General features: G+C 30.1%; 1 protein-coding gene across 3 annotated transcripts; it reads left to right on the top strand.

Moving 5' to 3' along the window:
* Positions 1-10,726: 10,726 nt before the first annotated feature.
* LOC114258262 (putative WRKY transcription factor 57) lies at positions 10,727-23,377 on the top strand. 3 transcript variants are annotated; one of them, XR_003627870.2, is made up of 5 exons: positions 10,727-11,532; positions 13,788-13,931; positions 14,705-15,096; positions 21,089-21,252; positions 23,075-23,377. XR_003627870.2 is itself a non-coding variant. In XM_028198173.2 (4 exons), exons 1-3 carry the CDS (start codon positions 11,165-11,167, stop codon positions 15,081-15,083), a joined length of 891 nt encoding a protein of 296 aa, XP_028053974.1. In that variant the 5' UTR covers positions 10,727-11,164; the 3' UTR covers positions 15,084-15,096; positions 21,089-21,410. The 3 variants fall into 3 exon arrangements, 1 of the variants encoding a protein (XP_028053974.1); XR_014344238.1 differs by lacking the exon at positions 23,075-23,377 and adding an exon at positions 15,236-15,283 and having other exon boundaries at positions 21,089-21,410; XM_028198173.2 differs by lacking the exon at positions 23,075-23,377 and having other exon boundaries at positions 21,089-21,410.
* The last annotated feature ends 3,868 nt before the right edge of the window (positions 23,378-27,245 follow it).

The following is a 27,245-nucleotide window of genomic DNA, read 5'->3' as shown; positions in this document are numbered from 1 at the left end:
TTATTGTTGTTGAAAATTTATCTATTGTATAGAGATATCTGTTTAGGCTATCGGTGGAGAATAGTTTTGATTGTTGTAAAAACTGCATGAGGACTAGGTTAATTGAAACCACCTACTCATACATCTTGCATTGAACATTGGTTCATACTTAAACATTGAAAATGTATCGTTTTGAGAAAAAAAAAAATGAGTGCATACCTTGGTAAATCTGGTTAGGGGATGTGGTCATGCTTTTATTATGTTGGTATGTGTGCCCTTGGTGAAAGTCCAAAAACATGCACGATTAGGTGTCGATCATTCCGATTAGTACCTGTAAAATGGCTTTGGTAGTGCTTGTATAGCCTATGGGCAAACACATACCTAGAGATTCCCAATGTTTTGTATCCACTGTCCTGTTTTCTAGTTTAAAAAGCATTGCTTTATGGATTGCCATATAATTATGGCATCTCATTATTTTGAAAAATAAAATGTAATGTTTTGGTAAATGGCATTCATATGCATTTACCATATGATATTATTATGCATTATAAGTTGTGTTAAAGTGTCTTTACTGGGCTTTAGCTCACCCTATGTGGAAAACCAATTTTTAGGTGCTAATGATATACCTCCACCAAGGACGTAGCTTGGGAGGATTGTGGAGTTAAAGGCTCATTTTTGTTTTATTTATTTATTTATTATAATTATCTTTTGTACAAGCCTCAGGCTTTTTAATTGTTTTGGGATTTGATCCACTTTTGTTGTAACAAAGCATTGTCTTGGAAATATGTAGCCAATAGGGCATAAACTTATCTGTATTTCCTTTTGTTCTATTTTATTCATACACGTCATATATTATACATTGAGGATTTAGGATTTATAAATTTGTACATACATATGTCATCTTTGTACGTGAAAAGAATATCAATGAAAGGTTAATGTCATGTAAGTTTCTGCTTTTCCATTGAATATCATGAGGTGGGTTGTTATTATTATTTCAGGACATTACACTTGCAATGTAGACGGACATTAGAGATGGGATCAAATTGACTCAAATTAACAATTTTAAGGACGAAAATGGCAAAAGTTGAATCTTAACAGACTAAAATGACAAGGAACGCATACTTTAGGGATTAAAACTTTATTTTATCTATGTTCATGTTACCAATTTAGATGGATGTTCAAGATAGAACCAAATTGACTCAAATTAACAATTTGATGACCAAAATGACAAAATTGAAACTTAAGGGACTAAAATGACAAATAATACATGCTTTAGGGGATTAAGAGTGTCTTTTATCCAATTTTTTATCTATGACATGAGGTTATGATTTGGTGTGTAGATCTACAAATAGGATATCTGTTGAAATATATGAGATTATGATTTTATCTGTTGAAATATTGAGATTGTGATTTCTATCTGTTGAAATGATAAGTATGTTTTTATTTGTTAAAAGTGTTATATGTGCCAAAGATGTTGTACTTTTTTTACATATTTGATATTTATTTGTTGAAATATTTTATTTTAAGCTATCTATTGAAAGTTGTTATCTAATAATCAAATTGAAATTTAGCTGCTTGCTGAAATATATATATTTTTTTAGTTTTTGTATTTGTTTTGTATCTATTGGAAACATGGTTCAATTGATTAAATATGTTTCTTTATCTGTTCAATAATAGTGCATTTATATTACACATATAGGGAAACAAATTATCTGCTGAAATTTTGGTTATTTCGCAAAATCGTGTCCTTTTGGACTTAATAGTTTAGTAGTTGGAGTTTTGGACAAAACAAATCCAAAATTGGATTTATGGGCCAAGCACCCAAAAAACATTACAAAATCATGAAAAAGTTTATAAATTCAATTATTAAATTGATTTGTTTTATCTTTGATTTGAAATTTGTTTTAGAAACATGCATTGAATTGTAATTTCCCCATAAAAGTTTTAGGAACCACATTTTTTTGTCCTTTAAAATGAAAATTTTATTGTAAAAAATATTTAGGAACTAATTTTTGTTGTTGTGAAAATAGTTGCTAAAAGGTCATTCTAAAAAGTTTAAAAATAAAAAGGAAAATGCCTGAAAAGTCTTATCAAGACGATGGACTTTTGGGTGCATTATGAAGTCCTGTTTACTTTTAATTGTTACCACAAATTCCTATTTTTTTTAGTAGCATATTCATTAAAAAAATGTGTCACTAATTGTTAGTTTTTAATGAGTGTTGCAAATTTTGTCACAGAAAAACGTCACTAATTATCATTTTTAATGATAGATTTAGAAAATCATCACAGATAAACATCACTAACAGTTGTAAGACTTTGTGATCTAAACAAACAACTTGTGAGACTTAATGATGCACATGTTTTTATAACAAGAGTGGTGAGTAATTAACCAAAAAACAAAATACTATTTTTAGCAACAAAATTTTAAAAATATTGCTAACAAATGTGCTTTTAGGAAAAAAGTAATTTGGTTCCAATAAGGGTGTTTTTTATAGAAAATTTAGTTCCAAAAAGATAATAATTTATCACTAAATGTTTAATTGCATCACTAAAAATATAATAATGACACTTTTGACAACGAAAATATTTCATTCCTCAAAAGTGATTTTGTTCTTAAATTTTTGTCTCTAAAATCTTAATTTGTTGTAGTGTTTTTTGCACCATAAATTATTTTACCTATCAATTATGGCCAAATTTAATCTTATTAATTATGGTTTGTCGATTATGGTCTCGATTCAAACTAAAAATCATTTTAAAAGGTAATTATGGCCACATTTATTATTTTTATTTTTATCATTATTATTATTGTTATTGTTATTTCTATTGTTTTTACAAGACATGTGACACTCTTTTATTTAAGTGAAAGTTAAGAGTATCTCCAATGGGAGCCTTTTTCTTTTTTTTTTTCTTTTTTTGATCGGCAAAGAAAATCTTTATTGATGAAAACATCCAAATAAGATACAGAACATCAATAAAGAGGACCTTGGAGCTAAATTAAGCTCCAAGCTCCAGTTGGTGAGTAACCAACAAACAAAACAAGCACAAGAAAAGCATAACAGATCAGCACAACCAAGAGAGCCATAGCAGACTGCAGATCCCCCACCTGAATGAAGTTGCCAACTTGAAGGAAATCTCAAAGAAAGACCAAACCATGGGAGCTGTTATTGCCAAAATTTGGCAACAGAAAGACCAAACCATGCTCCAATGGAAAGTTATGGCAACTGTCAAATTTGGCAAATGCCAAAACATGTGTAAAATTTGACACAAGTTTTGATAGCTACCATAACTGCCAACTCACAAAAACAACCCTTCCTCCCTCCTTTCCTCTCAGCCAAACATCTCTCCCTTCCTCTCATCCACCATTTTTGCAGATGAAAGCTGAAAACTAGTGCATGTGCGACGTCTAGCCAGTCGTTCATACGTTCAATATACACCAATTTCTGTGTCAAAATGGCAAAAATGACAGCGCTCCACTAGAGCACGGTTGTTATAATTCAACCAAAAGTCTACTATTCATTGCCATAATTTGGCAATGGCAATACTATTATAACATTTGCCATTGAAGATGCTCTAAGAGAAGTTACAAAAGAAGTTATGATGGTGGAAGGAATGGATGAAAAGTGGCAGCTCAAGAATAAAGACGCAGATTTGGAAAGTTGTAGGCAGTACTTGAAATGGCGCTTGTTTTATACATTTCCTATAAATAGTCTCTCATGGCTAATGTAAGGAAGATCATATGATTAGCCTGTAAATAGTCTCCCATTCATAACATATGTGAAATTTTAGGAGTAAAGGCAGTGTGCCATTTTATTTATAAAAAAAAATGATAATTTTTAAAAACGGTTTGGGCTAATAGTATTTTCAAAGAATTTTTCAATGATATAAAATTCAATTTCAAACAAAATTTTTGTAGACATTTTTGGATCAATCATTCGTCAATTTTAGACAAGAAAGGATAAAATGGTCTTTTCACATAAACTACAAGCTAGACCCAGATCGAACTTTTTTTTATGTTATTTTGGACTTATTTTATTATTTAAGTTGGACTAAATTCCAAAAATGGGTAACCCAAACTCAAAACCTGTTTTGAAAATACTTTTGGGATCTAATGAGACTCAAATTAGTTATGAATGAGTTCTTAGAGTTGTTAGGGTTAGTCTTGTGCATTCAACTCCGAATTAGAGCTAATAAATTGAGAATTTTGATCATTTCAAGTACATCAGAAGGTGACGTTTCTCAAATAGAATGAAACACTAAGTTAGTCAAAATGGTATATCCACAGTATCAACATAATTTCAATACCTCAAATTTATGAAGAATGATATAATTTGTTTTTTAAATTTTGAATTGTAATGATAAATGTTTTATCTTGAAATAATAAGATGACAAAATGTCAAAAGTTCCTATTTGTACTATATGACTCTTTTATTCTTACATAAAATTACCAAAAAATTCAAACAATAAATTTGTAAAACCTAAATTTTCAGACGCCCCTGTATTAACTTACGCAAAAAAAAAATTAAAAAAATAAAAAATTAAATTAAATTTAAATTTACTCTCTCATTCAAATTGTGTGTTTTTGCAAAGGAACTACAAACTTCAGACTCATTTTTATTGGATCCAAATTCCTTTCAATAAAATTGTACCTTTTTTTTTTTTTTTTTTTTTTTTTTTTGGGTGTAGATTAAGTCCATTATGGTGGCATTAATAACAAAAGACTGGCAATTTTTTTTTGTGTTTCAAAGTGATTACAACTTCTGATCAAAACTGATTACAACGATTTTTCTAGGTCACATGATAGTCTTGTGCATGTGCAATATTGGGATTAACCCAAAAGATCTACTCCTCCAAATTTCAAGCAAGATCTACATTACTTCATATTGACATGCTGAGTTTTAGCAAAAAGCCTAACTTGATGTTCATCCTCTGCTGGGTAGCTGATATGGTCTGCCAGTATGGTCTGATTTTGTTGTTGATGTTCATCCTCTGACATGGTCTGGGTTTGCTGCTGATGTTCATATCTTGGGTGAGGCTGTTTTGGGTGTGAGTGGTTGGTTCCTCACAAACTCTTGATGGTGTGTTAGAATATGATTGGACGGTTTTATTGGTGCCAACCTCGTTAGGATTGATTTGGTTCGATATGATACGTAATAGCATTCTACATCAATAAAGTACTTTTCCTTTGCTGATAATGAAATAAAATAAAATAAATCCTAACTTGATAATTATGTGGAATTGTATGCAAGTAAACTTCGTTACTTCGTTGTTGAAAACATGTGGACCTACATAACTCATGATGTAGATGAATAAGGACACCTTTGATAGTATTTTCGTTTTTCATATTATGGAAAAACAAAACAATAAAAAGTTTAAAGACACTCATTATTTATTTTTATTTTTGTGTAAAATTAGTTTTGTAAAAGCTCAGAAACATTTTTGTGGTGTTAATTTAAGGAAAATTTACCTATAATCCCATCTTGAAGAGTGGTGATCCGTTTAATTTTGATTTTGGAAACATAAATTTAATATATTATTTAGAAATTGAATTTATGGTTATACTCTTATTTTTATTATGTTTCATTTTTTTTTTTTTTTTGATGCTAGAAAGGTAAGATATACAATTTATGGGAATCAAATTTGAAATGAATTTTTATATGTGAATATTTTTTATTTGGAAAACATTTCAAAATGAGTACAAAAACTCTTTCGTAAGTTTTGGAAAAATATATAATTTTAAACTGTAAGACTCTAATGTAACACTCTAATGTAATACTTCAAAAAAAACTTTTCAGTATATTTTTTCCAAACATAACACTTCAAAAAAATTCCTTAGTGTATTTTTCCTAAACGTAACACTACAAAAAAATGATGTAGAATTCTTCAAACCGTTCCAAAAGGATGTGGGATTCTTCACCATTCCAAAAGGAGTACAAAAATTCATAGGATGTGGAATTTTTAATGTACTTTTGTGTGTTACATTAAAGTGTGTTATATTTAAGTATTACGTTTAGGATTACATTGATTGGAGTGTTATATATGGAAAAAAGTACACTAAGAAGGGTTTTTTTTTTTTTGTGTTTTTTTGTGTGTGTGTGTTACATTAGTGTATTACGTTTGGAAAGAATACACTAATGAGGTTTTTTTATTTTATTTTTTGAGTGTTACGTTGTTAGTTTAGAAAAAGTACACTAAAATGTGTTACATCAGAGTGTTAGTTATTAAAGTGTTACGTTTTTGTTCATAATGTGGGATTTGTTTCATAAAGGAAAATTTGAAATCTCTATACTACGGATTGTCTAAATGTGTAATTTCTCATTTGGAGAAACTCACTTTTATAAATGTGTATGTAACTACAATTTTGTATAATTTTCACTTTAATAAAAATTTTGGATTCATAAGAAAAAAGAAAAGATTAAACAGAACACAATCTCAAATGTTGGGATTTATTGGTACTCACCTAAGGGAGATTTTTCTGAAAATCCTATTTTTAATACTTAGGTCTCGTTTGGGAACAGGCTAATTTAGTAATTTTTTGACTATTTGGCTAAAATATGAGCTAAAAAAAATTATTATGTTTGGGATGACTTTTTAGCTTTTTACGAAAAGACGTGCAAAAAAAGAGAGAAAATAAAATCTTTGACTTTTTGGTATGAATTGTTAGTTTTTTTTGACTTTTTTAGTAATTTTTTGACTTTTTGGGTTGGTTCTCAAACGAGGCCTTATATATCAATTAGTCCAAATTAATTTATAAAAATTGATTTAATCCTACAGCTATCCAAGACCAAAAATTTCAACTTTAGATTTAACGCACAAAATGGAAACTATATTTTAAGAGAAAATCACTCCACTTTGAATATTTGCCCCATTTAAATTAGAATCTAGATATTAAAATTTTATTCTTTTATAATTATGGAAACTAATAAATATCCTACTTTCATATTTTTTTATAATGTAAAAATTAAAAATAATGTAACAAAAACTAAAATACAATGTGAATAATATAAATATTTACAGTAAATAACAAATATACAACTATAATTCAAAAAATAAAAAACCACATACCAAAGTGTAATGTAGTTATCTATAAGGGGCATAGCTATGATTGATGCGGCTTCCATTTTCACTTCTTGACGTGGGACATAGAAAGATTTATGTGGCATTTTGGTACATGAGCACATACACGGACTATTCTGTAATGGTTACAATAAATAATAAATATATAATTAATTTTAAAAAAATTCAAATCAAAATAAAATGTGAATTTTTAATGTTTATAATTAATATACAATTACCCTTAAAAAAATTAAATTCATACGAATGTGAACATTCATACTTGAATGTGAAAACGTAAAACAATTTTTTTTTTTTTAAAAATGTGAAAATTAACTATTTTGATTGTTTAATAGTAACATAAATGATTGTTCAACTAACAAACATAATAACATAAACAGCAAACATATAACTAATCTTGGAAAAACAAAATTTATACAAAAATACAATGTGAATGTTCACAATTACAATTACGTCTCGTTTGCGAACAAACTATTTTAGTAATTTTATAGATTTTTTGGCTAAATATGAGGTAAAACAAATTAATATGTTTGAAATGGCTTTTTGATTTTTTACGAAAAGATGTGTAAAAAATAGAGAGAAAATGAAAATTTTGATTTTTTAGTATAGGTTGTTGGCTTTTTATTTTTGGGTAAATTACAAACACGCCCCCTGAAGTTTACTTAAATTACAAATTACTCCTATGATTCTAGAAATTACATTATGCCCCCTGAGGTTTTTAATTTCATAACAAATAAGTCATTTTATTAACAAATCATCAAGTTAATTAACAGTTTTTAATAATATTAAAATTTTATTTCAATTAATAATTCAGATAATTTTATTATTGTATACGTGAATAGTTAGAAATTTCACTTTTTCAATTAATTCCGATAAATAAAAAATTCTGACGAGGAGGTATTTGTAATTTTTCAAACCACAAGGGGCAATTCGTATTTTAAGAGAATCGCATAAGGTGTATTTGTAATTTACCCATTAGCGACTTTTTGACTTTAGGCTAAAGTATTGAGTTGCCAAACGAGACCTTAATATACAATTAGTCTTAAAAAAAAAACTAAACTCACATCAATGTGAATATTTATACTGCAATGCGAAAATACAAAACAAAATTGAAAATGTAAAAATCGACTATTTTAATTGTTCAACGACAATAAAAATGACTACTCAACCAAGAAGCATAGTAATAAACAATATACAAAAAATTATTAAACAATATATAAAAGATTATCAAATAGTTTATATATATTGAAGCACTTTTCAAGAAAATTTTGTATATAATCAACTCCAATATAATGTCGGTGAATAAACTGCATAATATCGGTAATTATACAAACCAACAAACAGACTACAATTTATGTATAATAACATCAAAAAAATATTGTTCACAACTGATTTACTATTATCTTTGTTGCGAGTTCACCATTCTTTATCATTGGTTTATATGTACAATTAACCTTTTATTCTAAATGTTCATCCATGTCACGACCTTATTGTAAAATAATAGTGAACGAAAATCTTTGATCCGGTGAATCTCATATTAAGGGAAAGAAAATATTAAGAATAATAACCTTCTATATTGATAAACAATATTTTATATATATATCATAAATAAAATATATCTAATAAATAATTTTCTCTCTTAGATATATGGTATAATCATATATATATATATATATATTATTATTAAAAGTAGCTTTTTTTTTTCATATTTAGGTTGCACATTATAAAGGCTTACTTTTTTTTTTTTCTTTTTTGGTAAGAAAGCCACATCAGTATGTATTTTCTTAATTATATATAGAGTTCTATACAAACTCAAACCTAATTTAAATTATATTAACTTTACATATTTTATATGGACTCTATTTGATAAATATTTATTTATTTATTTCTTTTATATATTTTTCATCGTAAATTGAGATAATCCAGAAATCCAATACCAATTTTGCATTTCACATTTTTCTTCTTAATTCTTTCATGGGTATTAGGATTTTTTTCAATGCTAATTTTTTTTCTTCTTATTTTCCCGTGTATTATTCTATACCTAATACCAATTTTATATTATGAATTTGTCGTAAATTTTATAATAATTTTATATATGAAATATTTCATTTCCTATTTTATATAATTACTACTCACAAGAGAAAAAAACATGTACAACAATGATACTTTCGAGGAACTTCTAAAGTTTGGGTTTACTGCTTCAGTTACTTTTTCCATTGTTGAACAATTAGTTCTTTTATATTTTGACATCATATTACAGATGATTAATCATTCACACATTGAGATGTATCTATCGTTTGGATGTTGTTATGTGATTATGTCTTGGTTAGTCATTGTTGAATTTCTTTTATATAGTTGATATTTTAATTTAATTAAGAATGCATATTTTACAATATTATAATTTAATATATATCATATAAAATCATTATATGTTAATCAAATTACAACATATTTATATTTATTTTTCTAATAAATTTTATATAATTTCTATCTTTACATATTTTTATTTTCCAAATGACTATAAAAGAAAATTAAATAGTTAGAATTAATTTTAATTTTATGTTACTGATTCTTCTTCTAATTTAACTATTATTTTTAATATCAAAATGAGTAGTTATTTTACTATTTTACAATTTAATATATATCATACAAAATTATTATATGATAATTACACTTTTATAATTGGATAGAACTAAAATTATCAAAATACACAAATAATTTAACTAACATTAATGTATATAAGTATTCAAGTAATAATTTTATAAAAAGATGGCGCCAATATTGTCAAAATAAATATTTAAAATCTTACTTTAATTTTAATTTTAAATTAAAATTAAAATTAAAATTATTATTTTATAACACACATTGTATAATCATATATTTAAAAAAAATAAAATAACATTGCACGGGTCAATTGCTAGAGTGTGTGTATATATATATATATTATAATAAAAGTTTATAAGATAATACTTCTAATATGGGAAAAAAGAGCTATTGAAATATAAGTTTAAATGTATGAGATTAGGTGAAATACAAAAATATTTTGTGGACTTATCTAAATGAAATTTATAAATAAATTTCTCCAATTTGAACTTGGGTTGTTTTACAAAAAAAGAAAAAAAAAAAAAACTCTTAACTACGTGTAGGCTTTGTTTGGGCTTGATTTTTTTTGTTTACGCTCCGTTTATTTCAACTAAAAATATTTTTTCTATTCTTTAGTATTTGGTATGATAAAAAATAAAAATCAACCAAAATTAATTTTTAAGATCAAAAAACATTATATATGCAGAAAATATTTTTCAGTTTGAACAAAAAAAAATATAAAAAAAGAAAAAGAGAAAGAAAAAATGTGCACCTCCCACACGACTGAATCAGCCATGGGTCCAGTGCAATTTTGTTATTTTTAATAATATTTTTTTTCATATTTTTAATAATATATTTTTTTCATATTTTAGTTAATTTTTTTTTAAATATATCTAATTTTGACATATTTGAAAAGTTAAAAAAAAATTGATTAAAATTAAAAAAGCTAATAAAATAAATGAAAATCTATTTAAAAATAATTTGTGAAAATGTAAACCAAGGATGACACGTGGTCAAAGTAGCCTCCACAGGGAAAGTAGCAAAGTTAGAAGTGAAAGATGAAACGTGGTCGAAGTAGCCTCCACAGGAAAGTAGCCCACACTCACTCAAATCCATGCGCGTGGACTTGTACGATCACCCAAGTTGAGTCCATTTTTATTTATTTTTTTCTTTTCTTCTTTTTTTAATTACATTACATTACAAATCTTTCTCTTTCTTTCTCTCTCTCAATCTCTCATCACTCGTCACTCATCACTCATCACTCATCATCAGTGTTTTCTGTGTGCTCTGTATCGACGAGATAAAGCTTTCATTCTCTCATCACTCATCATCAGCGTTTTCTGTGTGCTCTGTATCGACGAGATAAAAGAAAGAAAGAAACAAAAGAGTTTGAGAAACTGAACACACTTCGCGTACGCGTCCTTTCCTTATCCCAAAACCCTAACTTTATCTCTCTACTTTCTCTCTCCGATTCCTCCCAATTTATCTCTATATATGTGTGTGTATATATAGATAGATCTTCCAGAGGGTAATGGATGAGAACGACAGAGTCGATCCAGGAATTACAGATTTATCGGCAGAGTCGAGCTGGTCGTTCGGCGGCGACTCGGAGAGCGTTTACTTGTTCGGAGGTAGCGACAGAGAGAGCAGCATACTCAGCGAATTCGGCTGGAATCTCCGGCCAGAGGCAGGTAGTTTTTCTCACTTTGATCGGATCGGTATGGAGGAGGATTTGGCCGGAAATGATCAGCCGAAAAGTACTTGTTCTACATCTACCACTGGTGGCGGTGGGACGGTGGTTCAGGCGACGTCGAATCGGTCGATGTCTTCGAGCTCCTCCGAGGATCTGCCGGAGAAGTCGACGGAGTCCGACGGGAACAAAGCAGCGCCCGAGACAGCGTGAGTGTGTGTGTCTTTAGCGTTGTTGCGTTTGTGGTTTGGTGTTGCGTGAAGACTACTCCATTCCGTTCCGTCACCACGGCTAGTATCGTAATAAATCCGGCATTTCTTGGGCTAATTCACCGGCTCTTTCTTACTCCATCCAAAAAATCACCCTAAATTTTAGCTAAATTTATTGTTAAACAATGCCATCTCCGTGTCCGTACTGATTTTTTTTCTCTCTCTCTCTCTCTAGAAGGTGTGGGGGCCCAGAGAGCAAATTCAGCAAAATAAGGGGGTAGAGGAGGGATGAATCCCGCCGTTATTGCGGCGGATATGGTGTGCTGTTTTTTTTTTTTTTTTTTGAATGCTAAACATACTTTTGAAAATCGCATAAACTGATAGTTGTTGCATTTGTTACATGAGTGAGAGAAAAGGAGAAAAGGAAAAAAGTTAGAATATATGTAAAATCTAACTTTTTTCTCTCTTAAATTCAATTCTAGATGGAATACTTTTTTGAGCATATCTGCATTAGATTTCTTTTCGTGCATTTCCATCTTCCTCGTGATTTTTTGTCTGTAATAAAAATCTACTAAAAATTGAAGTTAATGATATATACTTTTCTTAAAGCTGTTTGGTGGTATGTTTATTGTTAGGTTTCTTCATCATTTCATGCTCCTTAACTTGAAATGGTTCTTTTTTATGTTTGTCAGTTCTCTTTTAATTTGTTTTTTCTTGAGTTGTTTCTGGATGTGGTGTGTACTTGAACTGAATGTTTTCAAAAACCATGTAAGGGCTAAGTAGTGAACAAGTCCTCCTCCCAATTAGAGTATTTTATGCCATCTCTCTCTCTCTCTCTCTCTCTCTCTCTAGCTAATAGAGAGATTGTGTTTACTTACAAAGGAAAATGGAGGCATTAATTTGAAAAGAAATCCTGTCATGAGTAACAAATAGCTATCCCAAATGCTGTGCAGGTTTTGTCAGTGAAGTGTTGATTCATCTAATCAGATCCTTTATCACTCCCCATTGGCCTTGAGCTATTTTCAAGTCTGCACCACTTGCACCACTCACTCACAGGAGGACTTGTATAAAATTTTGTCTGATTTTTGGTAGTTTGTTTGTTATGATTAATAATTGATTTCCCTCTTCGAGTATTTAATTTATGTTTTTGGTTCTTTTTCTCTAGTTGTCAGACCTGAGTGGAAATTTTATATTCTTCACTTCTTTGGGGATATAATAGCTGAGTTAAAATGTCTTTTTATTGAGCTTTCCTTATCTTTTGGTTTAGGTAGTGTATGGTTTTACTGTAATGATTGTAGACAGAAATGAATTGGCCAGTTTTTGACCTTCATATGGATTGTTCATTCTTCTAAATTGAATGATAATTCTATGGGGGAATTACTTGAGAGTTGGAGAAAAAATTTCAAATATACGGGGTACAAGTGTGTCTATGGTGATCTGTAAATAAAAGGTTGTGAGAGTACAAGTGTCACTTGTACCCTGTATCCCTATATATGTTAGTAATTTTTTTTCCTAACTCGCACCTACATGTAATTTTTCCTAATTATATTTTCAATGTAAGTTCATTTTCTTTCTATGGAATCAAACATGAAAATAGATATTCTAACAAATTGCCATTTTATGCCAATGGCCTTGTGGGCTAGTGGCATGGGTGCAACACTTAAAGTGCTTGCATGGGTGAGGCTGGGTTCAACTATCAACTAAGTTTCAATGATCAAACCCAAAAAAAAAAAAAAAAAGGCCATTTTATTCCAACTTTATTTAACTCAACCAAAAATTGTATTGGCTAAAGTTTATGTATGTAGCTTAATCCTCTTGTGCCCTTACTTTCCTGCAATATGAGTGACAAATATTCCATTCTAACAACATTTTTTAAGCAATTTCTTTCTTGTTGTTATCCTTTTGTTTTGTTTTCTATAATTCTCAAAGTCTTTCTTTGTTTCTTTGACTTTTGTTTTTGTTTTTTTTTTTTCTTTTTTCTTTTTCTTCCCGAGTTGTTGTTCACCACAACCCTAAAATGAATGTTAATTGAATACTCTGACAAGTATTGCAAACACTTATTCATTTGTTGCTAAGGCACTAGATTGTCTTGCATGAATCCACTCGATTGTCTTGCTTGCATACATGCAGATTTGTTTTTCTTTTGATTAAATGCGCTCCTATTCATAATTTAGGACTTGCTTTGACTATGTTTTTTCAGTCTTTTTCAGAAATTTGCTTTGACATTGATGACCTTGGACTAAAATAATTTATAGGAGCAAAGTAAAAAAGAAGGGGCAAAAGAGAATACAACAGCCACGTTTTGCATTCATGACTAGGAGCGAAGTTGATCATCTTGAAGATGGTTATCGATGGCGGAAATATGGCCAGAAAGCAGTTAAAAATAGTCCATTTCCTAGGTATGTGTTCACTTCTCTCTAAGGATTACACTTGTCAAGATCGATTTTTTCATTTTTAAGTTGATATCATTTCCCGTATAATATTGGTTTGTTTTAGAGCAAAATATTGTCAAATATATTACTGTCACATGTCTCTATGTCTGTGTAAGGGATTTAGATATCTGTCTATCCCTATTGTTATTTTATTAAGGACTAGATACGAGGCGAGTTGAGTTTGAATATGTATGAAATTTTTTGTACTTTCATGTACTGCAATTTCTTAAAGCATAGCAAAAATTAATATCTCTTATTAATTTTGTTTTGGATTTTTTTTTTAATTTTAAAATTATTAATATCCTTGCATTCAATATCTGACCCATTTTACCATAGCATGCTCTTATTTCAGATGGTTTAATTTTTTACACTGATTTTTGAGTCTGACCGACAGGTACCTCTCAAAGTTTACGAGTGTGTATTTATATGATATTCTGAAATATTTTGCTTAAGCAAGTTGCACCAAATACCATTTATTGGTGTTGGACTCTTTTTTCTTAAAACGCAAAATTCAAGGATACAAATCACTGTTTACCTTTCTATACATATAGCAGAGTGGCAAAAAATGATAGAAGTGATGGAGATTCAAGAATCTGAAACATCAAACAAGTATGATGTAGTGGAAGTGAATTCTCAGTCCCCTGAAGATGTTTCTGGCATAAATGATGGTTAGTTAGATTGAAATCACAAGAAAAAGAAGACTAATACTAATTGATCGCATTCCTTAATGCATTTTGCAGGAGCTATTATCGGTGTACAAACAGCAAATGCACAGTGAAGAAAAGGGTTGAACGCTCTTCGGATGATCCAACTATTGTAATCACTACATACGAAGGCCAGCATTGTCACCATACAGTTGGATTCCCCAGAGGTGGAGGTGGAGGTGGTGGACTCGTCAATCATGAAGCTGCCTTCGCAAGCCAATTGACTCCTTCAGCTTCACATTTTTATTATTCAGGACTAGGAGGACTCCAATTTCCTCCACAACCTCCTCCTCTCGGTATTTTACCACAATCATCATCTCATCAAGTTCCAGGTGAAGCAAGAGAAAATCCTAAGCTTCCCACTGATGAAGGACTTCTCGGTGACATTGTACCTCCTGGAATGCGCAATCAATGACAGCAAGTTGTTGGTATGCACTAAACTAATTCACCACAGCTCCTCTTATTTTCGGAGGAGGATCCCCTACAGTTTTTGGATTGGAGGGTATTGTTGTGACCCATAGGATTTACGGATCCCGTTTTGATAATTCAAATCATTCATTTTGTCAGGTATTTCATATATTTCATTCACAAAAAGCTTGGATAGATCTGAAAACTGTAAGTAGTTCAATTTATTATGTTTGTCATCAAATAAATGTATAATTTAATTTTTTTTGTCCTTTTTTTTTTTTTAAATCTAGAAAATTGAACTAGTTATAGTGTCATCAAATCGACATAATTTTTTTTGTGTATAAAATACACGAAATACCTGACAAAATAAATGATTTGAATCACCAAAACGGGATCCATGATAAACCCTATAAGTCGGAACATCGCCTCCTCCTGTCTAGATTTTGGACTGGAGGGATCCTCTCTTATTTTGATCTTCTATTCACTTTCCTTTTAGGGGTTTTCTTAATAAAAGCTATTTTACACAAGAATCATTTGATATTCAACATAAAAACTTAGGTCTTAAACAGATGATTTATTAATGAAAATATTAAAGAGTTGTGTTTTTTAAAAGAAGCTGACAGTAGCCGCAGAAAAGTTACAAATCCTAAAGGTAAATTGCACTTTATCCTCCTAAAGTTTGATTCATTTTCTATTTTAATTTTTAAGTTTAAATTTTTTTTATTTTTTTATTTTGGCTATTCATATTTACAATCTTTTTCACTTTTACCTTTTATATTTACAATCTTTCCTATTTTGACTCTTTAAGTTTGATTTTTTGTACGTTAACTCTTCATGTTTGCAATCATTCTCACTTTAGCCCTTCATGTTTTGCAACCCTTATCACTTTATTCCTAAACTAATTTCCATAAAAAAAAAATAACAAAATCTGTCATATCATCAACACATCAGCTTTATATGTGATGTAAAAAATTCACTAAAGATGTAAAAAAATAAAAATTAAAAACAAAAACATTGAAATTTTTTTTGTCTTCAGTGAATTTTTTTCAAATTTATTGATAAACATTATTGCATTATAGATGCATCAAGCTCAGATGCACTTAAAAAAATAAAAACAAATTTAATTAAAAAAAAAGTTCACTAAAGATGGAAAAAAAAACGATAGTAAACTTTTCATTTTAGAATGGACAATACAGATGTTTGACTTAGTATATTTTTATTTTTTTCGTCTTTAGTAAACTTTTTTCTTTTTTGAATTAATTTGTTTTTATTTTTTTAGGTGCTTCTAAGCTAGATGCATTTATAATGTAATAATATTTATGAATAAATTTGAAAAACTAGGCTCTGTTTGGTAGAGCTTTGAAACGTTAGTTCCAGGTTTTGATTTGCACATCGTGTTTGTTTAAAGTTTTCAAAAATTAATTCCACTCACTTTTGAAAACTCTGTTGAAGACGAAAAAATTTGGATTAACTGCTCATCCGGCCGGTTGACTGGCACAGTGTTTTAGTATTATTATTAGTTTTTTTTTTATTTTTTATTTTTTGCAATTGACACATGTTACTTGTTTTATATTCAATAAAAAATATTTTCCGAATTAAATATTTTTTTATGAGTTTTGAATAGAATTTTGAGTTGTGTGTTTGGTTATGAGTTGTTAATTTTTGTATCAAATATCATATGTTACATCAAAAATTCCCTACTCAATTCAAAATTCTTTTCAAAACTCATATACCAAACAAATTTTTCATAATCAAATCATAATTTCAAAACTCATAAATTCAAAATACAATTTTATTTTCAAATCATATTTAGAAAACTCTACCAAACGCAATCTAAATTTTTATTTATTATTTTTTTGTTTTTTATTTTTTATTTTTTTGCATCTTCAGTGAATTTTTTGCATCACACATGGAGCTGATGTGTTGGTGATATGGCAGATTCTGTTAGTTTTGGGGATAAAAGTTAGTCTAAGAGTAAAGTGAGAAAAATTGTAAACATGAAAGGCTAAAGTAGGAATGATTGCAAATATGAAGAGCCAAAGTGAGTAAAATTAAGCTTAAAGGGCCAAAGTGAGAAGGATTGTAAACAAGAAAGGATAAAGTGAGAAAAATCAAATTTAAAAGGCCAAAATAAAAAATGAGTGAAACTTTAGAGGAACAAAGTGTAATTTACCCAATCCTAAATTATAGTCTAAATTTGGGTATGAAACACCTGAAATCAACACGAAAGCAATAGATTTCCCTGTACTGCATTTGGGTTCACGCGGTCGATCCTCCTTCAACTTCCACTATTATGACATGCAGCAATTATACTATTTATTGTTTATTTATTTGTTTTATAAGCAAAGGAAAGAGATTATATTGATAAAGAAGAAATATAAAATGAAGATTTGATGCAATTGCATTATAGTTAAAAAATAATATCCCAACTAAATTGGTATCTATTAAAAATCCAATCATATCAGCAATTATACTAATAATGTTGTTTTTTCTTTATATAATTTTTCCAAACAAAAAACATCATATGTACTAGGGCGCCTTGAGATTTCTTAAGATACGGATTACCCAATAGTTTCAAAAATTACAAATATTTCATTGTCAGAATTTTTTATTCAACATAATTAACTAAAAAATAAAATTTCTAAATATTTTGTTATACAATGATAAAAATACCTGAATTATAAACTGAAATAAATTTCTTGTATCATTAAAAAATGTTACTTTTTTTTTTTGATCAGCAAAAAGAAACTTTATTGATGAAGAAAACAATATACATGCGAAAAATTTACATCAATAAAGAAGAAAAGTGCAAATAGTATCATAACTAACCTTACCAATCTCAACTAGGCTGGTACCAATAACGTAGCACAATCATTTGCTAGCACTTAAAAAATGTTACTTGATTTAATTATTTATTAATAAAAGGGGTCATTTCTTATAAAATCAAAAATTTCAAGAGATGGGATGTAATTTCTAAAACTACGGAAGCAAATATCAAAAAGTGTATTTGTAATTTACATAAATACTATCTCTCTTGTACTGGGATTTCAGGATTTCATATTGTAGACCACAGTCTAAAGGCTCAAATATTAGCCCCTTTGACAAATTAAGAAGAAGCCCACTAGCGTGCGTGAATGTTTTTTTTAATTATTTTTTGTCTTTTAATATTATTGTTTAAGTTCAAAAATTAGATTCACTTTTTAAACTCAATAATGCAGTACTCTATTAAAATATTTAAGTCAATTCTCTCTCTTATTTATTTTTCAATTATCAATCAATTATTTTATTGATAAATTATTAGATCTAGAAAGCTAGTTTGTATATTATTATTAATATTTTTTTAAGGGTTTTACTAGCTGCCTGTAGTGTACTACTTCAAGACAAGTTATGAGAGCGCCACTCTGACCCATTTTGAACTTGGTAATAAGTATACAGATTTGGTATGCCATTATCTTAAATTTGATATTTACGCATTGTGTTCTTGGTTCCTCGTGGTCCTGCATTATGATTATTATAAACAAAAAAAAGTGTAGTTCTCATTGGTTCTGAACTTTTTGTTTTTTTTTGGATAGGCATAAAAAAACTTTATTGATTACTTCAATATAAAACAAAGATGAAATCAATAAAGAAGATGTGATGTAAGGATCATCATAGCTCTCAAACTAATCCCAACTATGTTGGCACCCACAATCAAAAAAGCTAGCATACACCAAGTTGGTAACGAACCAACAAGCAGAGAGAGGACAAAGAAAAGGGCAAAAAAAAAACACAAGGAAAAAGACAAAACAATCCAGCTGCATTTTAGTTCCAAATTTGCTCTTAGACTAGTACTACTTATTTGCTTGCTTTGTCATGCTTGCTAGTATTTATAATGGCTTTTGTAGGGTTGGGTGCACTTGGAAGTAGCTTCAATAAAATAATGATCCCTAATGGCCAGTAGAATATTTTAGGGGAAATTGCAATTCATTGTATTTTTGTTTTTTGTTTTGTTTTGTTTTTTTTTTTTATAATCAAATTTCAGGTCAAGGTAAATTTTCAGATCAGTGGACATGTAGTGTGAATTACATGGAACATCTGGAGCTCCTGTTTTAGATGTATGCTAATTAATAGAGACAAGAATGCTAAAATGACCCCCTTTTTTTAATCATAATTCGTATATCAACTTATGTGTCAATATTTAATACGTCACCACTAGTGCATGAAAGGGGGGAAAAAAAAATTGATAATTATAGCATTGTTGTAATAGAAAAGTCCACTTTTACAAAATTTATGATTGCAATGATATGGGATATATTTGAAAATTTAACTCACTTTGTTGGATTAAAATAAGAGACTCATTATAATAAGAGAAACACCAGTCAAATGAGCTCTTTGCTGCTGAGGCTTTCTTCTAGGTGTTGATCTGTTGCTCTCCCTTGTGCTTTTTGGGTTGGTGTCTTACCAACTGCGAGTGGTGCTAGCTAATGCATGGTAATGCTTCTCGGTGCCAACCTAGTTGGAATCGGGTTGTCGTTTTATTGATGATTGTCAATGTATTTTGCTTGATCATTATCAATAAAATTTCTTTTTGGCTATTTCAACAAAAAAAAGGAAAAAAAAAAAAGAAAAAAAGAAAAAGAAAAAAGAACTAGGTCTAATCTTTACACAAAAGTTTAGAGCTGAAGTATATTTTGAAGTTCATTCAGAAGTCACTTTTCAATGAATTTGTTTCCTACCCTACCACACCATTTTTGGCGGGTTACTTTACTTGTGCCCTAAAAGATTGAAGTCTCTCTCTCTCTTTTTTCTTTTTGAATAATCAGGTGTCCGGACTAGTTTACGTGCATGAAAGATTAAACCCTTATATTAGTTTTGTAATATCTGTTTGGCTTAGAGTCAATTTGAGAGTATCATGAGTGGAATTGTCATTCATCAGATTATATTTTCCACATTCAATGTTAATGGCTGAAATTGAAAGGGACTTTTCATCACCATTTAGTAGAGTAATATTCATATTGTCATCATGAAAGATGGTTCTCTTGATTACCAGTGAGTATTATTACATGCATGAGGCTATGTTTGGGTTTTGAATATGATATGATAGGATATGAAGGAGCATAACGTATCTCCATCATTTTTGAGATACTTGAAAGAAAAAAAGTAACAAAGAAAAGCATATTTTCGCACTCAGCACACACTTTTGAGGTGACCATCCTCTCCTCACCACCAATTTTCGAAAGAGAAAAATATTTGTAATCTTGCATTATGCTTTGCTTTGCATTTCAATGAATATTATCTCTCGTGCATAACATTCAGACCTGATTGAATAAAGCATGCCCTTTAGGTGTAGGTCCACCATTTATCACGCCTTTGATTGTAACTTATGCTAAGCTATATATACCCTATATATCTTTCCTATTATTCTCTCTTTAGTCACTATCCTACCAACAATCTTTCATATATATATATATATATATGTAAACAAAATATATGAATTTAAAATATGTGATTCGATTCATTTTCAATATAACCTACACTATAATGAATTTAAATTTATATCCATAAATGATGGATATAGAAATGAGATACGGATATAACATAATACATATATGCTTATATAAACAAATTTCAAAAAATATTATACAAGTATGGTTAGAATACATTAAAAAATAATAATTTTTAGTATTATATTATACATGAATTCAAAGAATACTAATCAAGTGTTTTTTAATAATTAAATATTAATTTAAGAGAATAGTCAATTTTTTTCTAATGAATAGGTTAATTTGATAAAATTTGAAAAAAAAAATAAACATATTTGAGAAAGATTTTTTATTTTTTTTATTTATAAAAAGATGTGTAAAAATTATAATGAAGAAAAATAAAATTTTGATTTTTTTTCGTATAAGCTGAAAGTTTGTTGACTTTTTATGTAGGCTAAAATGGTGAGTTCTCAAATGGCCCAAGTGGGATAACATTTCAATTTTGGTTTTTGTTGGACAATTGAAATTTACATATGTACATGCCATGCAGGAGTGAAGCAGACGACTTCCTGTAAACACTATTGTTGTGTGGACTGGAGAAGCTAAAACATGACCACAGGGCTACAGCTGCTATTTTTGACCCGGATGTGAGTCAGTTTTTTAACCTGTGAGGGTGAAACCCTTTTCCTTCATATCAGTCAGTTCAAGTGGCGTGTAAGTACACTAATGTGAGCTACTCACATCATGTGTCTCAATATTCTTGCATTGAACTTACATTTATTTTATCTCCACTATAAAACCATGTCATATTAATTATGAACCTTATTTATATACATATATATATATATATATACATAAGGTATATTGACCTATCTTCTCTTTTATCTTTGATCCATTTTCTCTATTCTAATATATGTCATCAACTGTTTAGACCCAAGAAGAATCAGATTTAGGGCACGTTTATTGTAGTTTATTTTAAGTGGAAAACCGATGATATATTAATAATCTAAATATACTTCTTACTCAGTTTAAAAATAATTAGATTTTTAACAACTAATTTAAACTATATCTATAGTATAGATGTAAGAGGGAGTAAAAAAAATACTGGGCTCTGCATGAGTGGGTAAGTAGATTTGCTTCAGGACTAAGGTGTTTGGTAGAGTTGTGAAAAAATGATTATAATTTATAGCCTAACAGCTTATAACTTATAACTGTGAATATAAACTGATTTTTTATTTATAAATTAAGTTTCTCTTCCTCCACTCAAAGAATAAGTTGATTTTTGACTTATAAAAAGTTATAAGCTGTATTGTTAAGCTGAATCAAACACATCAAAATAGTTTAAATTAAGCTAAAAGCTGAAATAAGTTGAAAATAAGTCCTACCAAACAGAGCCTAAGGCCCATTTTGGCAACTTTTGGTTTTTTTCATTTTTAAAATTTTTTTTTGGCTTTTTTAGGTTATATTACTTTTTATTATTTTTTTCACGTTTTTTCAAAAAAAAATAAAAAATAAAAAATCAACTTTTAACCTATTTTTCAAAACTACCCCTCAATTTCACAAATGTAAATTATTTCAGGGTTTGGGTTTTTGAGTTTTTGAGTATTTTTGGTCTCATATTGATACTTTTTATAATTTATATTGAATTTCTGTTTCACTGATAGATATTGAATCACATAAATATATGACTTTAAGAGATTGATCTGGTAGTCAAGGTCTTAGCCTGATGGTATAGCCTAGCATGTGCTTCCTTCAAAATCTCATATTGAAAACTTTTTAAGTAAATGCAATTTTTTAAGTGTAAACAATTTCTTCAAGCCAATTAAAAGGAATGTGCAGCAATTTGTACAATAAGAAGCAATTTTAAATTACTCATTCGGTCTCAAAATAATTGTTCATTTTGGAGAATCTAATTTTTTTTGGTAGTATAATTATTACACTTTAAAAAAATTAATTTTTCAAATTTATCATTTGATAGTATATTTTTTGGAGAATATTAATGTCATAATTGTACTTTTTATGTTATTAATAAATTTAAAAGAAAGACAAAATAGGAAATTTATATTATTTTCGTATTTAATTTTTAAAAAGAAATTAATATTTTGGAATAATAAAAAATAAAATAAAAAAATAATATTTTAAGACAGAAGAAGTATTTGTTTTTGGCATCTAGAGTTCCTTTTGTTTTTGAGAAAATAACACTGTAGGGTAGATGATTGAAAAAATTTGTAAAGGGGAATGATAGAGAACTGTAAATATAGAGCTCTAATTTGAGCTTTAATGATGTGTCAAAGTAAAAAAAAAAGAAAAAAAAAGGCACAAATATCACATTAGGGTGGGACTCACCTTCCTATTAGAGCTATTAGAGCTCCTATATTAGAGCTCTAAAACATTTTTATTTTGTAAAATATGAGAGGTGCAACTCCAAAAATTGTACGAACACAACTTTAAATTATATTCCTTCATATTTGTATAATTTTTTTTCTTTCTTTTCTATCTCATTGGGATACAATTCCCCTTTTGTTTTTCTTATCAGGGTTTCGTACACGAGAGAGTAAATTTTAGAGCCAGATACAGTGCACTGTTGCGTGTGCTTCGATATTGATTTGTTTCGATCTCAGCCCGACAGTGCTTTTTCCCTCCTTCCTTTTCACCCATTTTGTCAATATTCATTTTCTTTACTTCCTTCTGAAGATACCACTATCAACCCAATTGCGGAATTATAGCTATTAGTCTAAATTGTAAGAGTAACTCAGTACTTTGTGCTATAATTTTAAGAGAATGTATTAAATGTAAATTTATAAATGAAATAAAATATTATTGTAAAAATATTGAATAATTTCTCTAATGAGATGGTTACTTTATCTGATTACTTTACCAAATACTATTGCGACAACAGAATAGTAGCAAGGTGACTCTTAGGAGAGCTGACAAAATTTAAGTAACCCAATTAAACATGAGTATCGTGTAATGTTATTTCAAATTCATATAAGAATTATTTCGAAACTAACTTAATCTATTTATTTTTATATTATCGCATCGTGTCATTTTCAATTTGTATTCAATTAATGTGTCATGTAAATGTAGTTTCACTCTTAAAAATTCCTAGTGTATAGCAAGATTAAAATGTTTTCCAAACCAATAAAGATATATTATGATACATTATTTCAATTTTTTCTATGAAGAACAATAAAAATTTCTGATAGTCTTAAATATATAAATTTGAAGTATGTTAGAAGTAGAGTGAGCCGTTAAAGAAGATATGTCACATGCTACAAAATATATATACTAGTTGATCCTCTAAATAAAATGTTTATTTCAAATTTAGTTTGCTAAATATATTGAGCATATGAGTAGTTTATAGTTTTTTTTTTTTTTTTTTTTTAATGTGCTGGCTTGAAAAAAAAAATTATGTAAAAAATTATTCTTAATTAGGCTGCCGTTGAATATATTTTATTTGGTTTGTGAAAAATAGATTGAAAGTGATTCAGACAAATTGACTGGTATGAACCCAAAATTAATATTGTAATTTAGAAAGTTTTGAGCCCTGATCCATCTTAGTATATTTATTGGCGGTGTTTGGGAATCTTTTAGATATGCTATTTTAGCCTTAATTGCAAAAAGCATTTTAGCCCCAAATTGTTCTGCCTAACCCATTGATTTAAAAAAATAAAAAATAAAAAATAAAAATGGAAAAGCAGTGGCTGGCCAGCGGCACAGACACCTACACTATCACCAACACAGTGTAGGCTTCAGACAGTTAAATGACGATTTTACCCCTATTGATCAATTTTGGGAAAAATAAGGTTAGGGGCAAATTTGTCATTTCAACCTTAAACATCATTTCAAACCCATTTTTCAATACAACAATCAACCCAAAAATTTAACACAACTTCCCAAACACAAAAATTAAAATAGCCTACTAAAATAGCCAAAAAGCGAAAAAGTTTTAAAAAAAGCCACTTCCCAAACACCCCACATTATTTTATATGTGGGCATGTGATATAAATATGTAATGCGTGTTTTAAGTTATTTGGGTTCCTTAAATGGGATGGGCCAATGATTTCTTTTCTTTTCTTTTTTCTTTTTTTTTTTTTTTTTTTTTTATTTTTTTTTTTTTATGTAGGCTCACTCTTCTCTTCTATCCTATTAAGGTTTACATATATTTATATATAGTGATTGGGGTTGTTGCTACGCTGTTGTACACCTTATGCGCAGCAGCAACTATTGCACACCTTATAGGGCTCATTTTATGGCCTAATTCAATAATCTAAACCGTTCACATTTTAAAAAATATCAAACAGAATATATTTACAAAAAATCACGTCGATCAAATATCGTTATCTCTTTTATCAAATTACATTTGCATTGATTTTTATATTTCAAATTACATTTATCTTTTCTTTTAAAAAAAAATACAAATGTGATTTGATGAAAGGGCCAACGATATCCGATTGATGTGATATTTTACTGGTATATTCTATTTGATATCTTTTAAATATAAACGATTCAGATTGTCAAATTAGTCCCTAAAATGGGCCCAACAAGGTGTGCAACAGTTGATCTATCCGTGGTAGAGGAAAGTTGTCTTTTGGGCACGCCTTGTTGACTGTTTTATAGTCGACGCAGATGCGTCATTTGCCATTCTTCTTTGGTACTACGACCGTGTTGGAGATCCATTTTGGGTAGTGCACCTTTCTAATTGCTCCTGTTTCCAGCAGGTTAGCTACTTCTTCCGCCACTATTTCGGCATGGTGAAGTGCCGATCTGCGAGTGCGCTGAATGACTGGCCTGGCGGATGGGTGGACATTGAGTTGGTGACAGATGAAGTTTGGATCAATGCCTGGCATGTCATAGGGTGTCCAGGCGAACACTTCGATGTTAGAGGTCAAGAATTCCAAGACCTCTAATCGCTCAGTGCTGGACAACGACGAACCGAGCAAAAAGAACTTATCCGGGTTCTTTTCATCTATTTTTACCTCTACCAAGTCCTCCACTGCTTTCTGATCCGTCGCTTTGCCGACATCTGCGAATAGCTCATTACTCTCAGGTTCTTCCACCGAATGAACGTATCCTTTGGCAGCGCGGCTGCCATTTATCGTGACGAAGCATTGCTTCGACATGATCTGATCTCCATAGACTTCTTCAATTACACCGGTGCCATTGAGGAACTGCATTACTTGGTGGTAGGATGACGCCACCGATCGCATGGCATGCAGCCATGTTCTGTCCAAGATGATGTTGTAAGTGGAGGGGACCTTCAATACCCAGAACTCCACTTGTTTCGTTACGCTTCCTGCTCTAACTGGAAGAATTATTTTGCCGACGGGCCATTCTGGCATAGAGTTGAATCTAATTAGGGGTGATACAACAGGTGCCAAGTCTTTGTCTTGTAGCTTCAATTGTTTAAATGTTTCGTAGTACATGATTTCACATGAACTACCCTGGTCAATCAGAATCCGCTTGACGTCAAAATCCTTGACTCGGAGAGTGATGACCAGGGCATCATTGTGAGGGCAATATATCCGTTCTAAGTCTTTATTCGGAAAAGACATGACGTTTGTTGCCTCTGTCTTCCCCTTCTTGGTGGCAGGTTGGGCACTTAGTACCTCTCTTAAGTGTTCAGCCTTTTTGATTGATCCTCTAGCTCGTATACACGCTTAGGCTCAAAGACCCCATGTATCACATTGATAACGCCTTGAGGTGGGGCGTCGACTGGCATCCCGTTGGGGTTATTGTGATCCTGGGGGGCTGGTTGCGTCCCTCCTTCAATGTACTTATCCAAGTGTCCTGCTGCCACCAACTCTTCCAGGTGTTGTCTCAATGGCGTGCAATTCTCAGTGTGGTGTCCCTTTTCTTTATGGAAGGTGCACCGTGATCTTTCGTCATAGTCGTTCTACGCTTCCCCTAGTTTGGCTGGCCATCTGACGAAAGGTTCATCTCTTATTTCACTTAGAATTCGGTAGATCAGTTTTTTGAATACCGTGGTTATGGCTGTGCGGACCCTCAACCATCTTTTATCTAGGTCCTCTCCGTTGTCTCGCCTGCCACGTCCGTTTCTGTTCTGTCGATCTACTACATTGACCTTCGCTGAGGTCTTCTTCTCTAGTACTGTGGTCGCCCCAGATTTTGCTTTGGCACGTGCGCCATCCTCTTCTACCCTGATGTGCTGATGCACTCTTTCCATCAAGGCTTCCATGGTGAGGGGTGGCATTAGGGGTGTGCATAATACCGCCGAAACCGCCGAAACCGCACCGAGCCGCACCGCCAAGGAAAATTCGTTATTATTTGGCAATCGAACCGCCGGTTTTTGGTAAGAAAAATGGCAAATTCTAGTGACACTTTTATTAATCCGCCGGTTTCTATTTTTCTTCCAAACCGCACCGACCCGCACCGCTATTAAATCATGTTTTATAAGATTCTAAAAATTCTTTTTTACTTAAGTTTGCTTGTTGTTCTATACCTTAGAATATAATATTACATTACTGCTCGAGGGGAATTCAAGATGTCAGTAATCCAAAATAAAGTTGGATTCCAATTCACTTTTCAATCTTTTTTTTTTCTGGCCATGTTGCAAACTTGCATCAGCTCACTTTTCAATCTAAATACTTTTCAACAGTAAACATTTTCAATATATTATAAACCCTGAATGATATTAATTTTATGTATTGTATTTGATCATTGTAGCTTCCACAGATACTTGTAAT

The sequence above is a fragment of the Camellia sinensis genome, chromosome 11 (genome assembly GCF_055761805.1).
Source record: "Camellia sinensis isolate YWXY chromosome 11, ASM5576180v1, whole genome shotgun sequence".
NCBI classification, from domain to species: Eukaryota; Viridiplantae; Streptophyta; class Magnoliopsida; order Ericales; family Theaceae; genus Camellia; species Camellia sinensis.
This window is presented reverse-complemented; position numbering and strand designations above follow the sequence as displayed.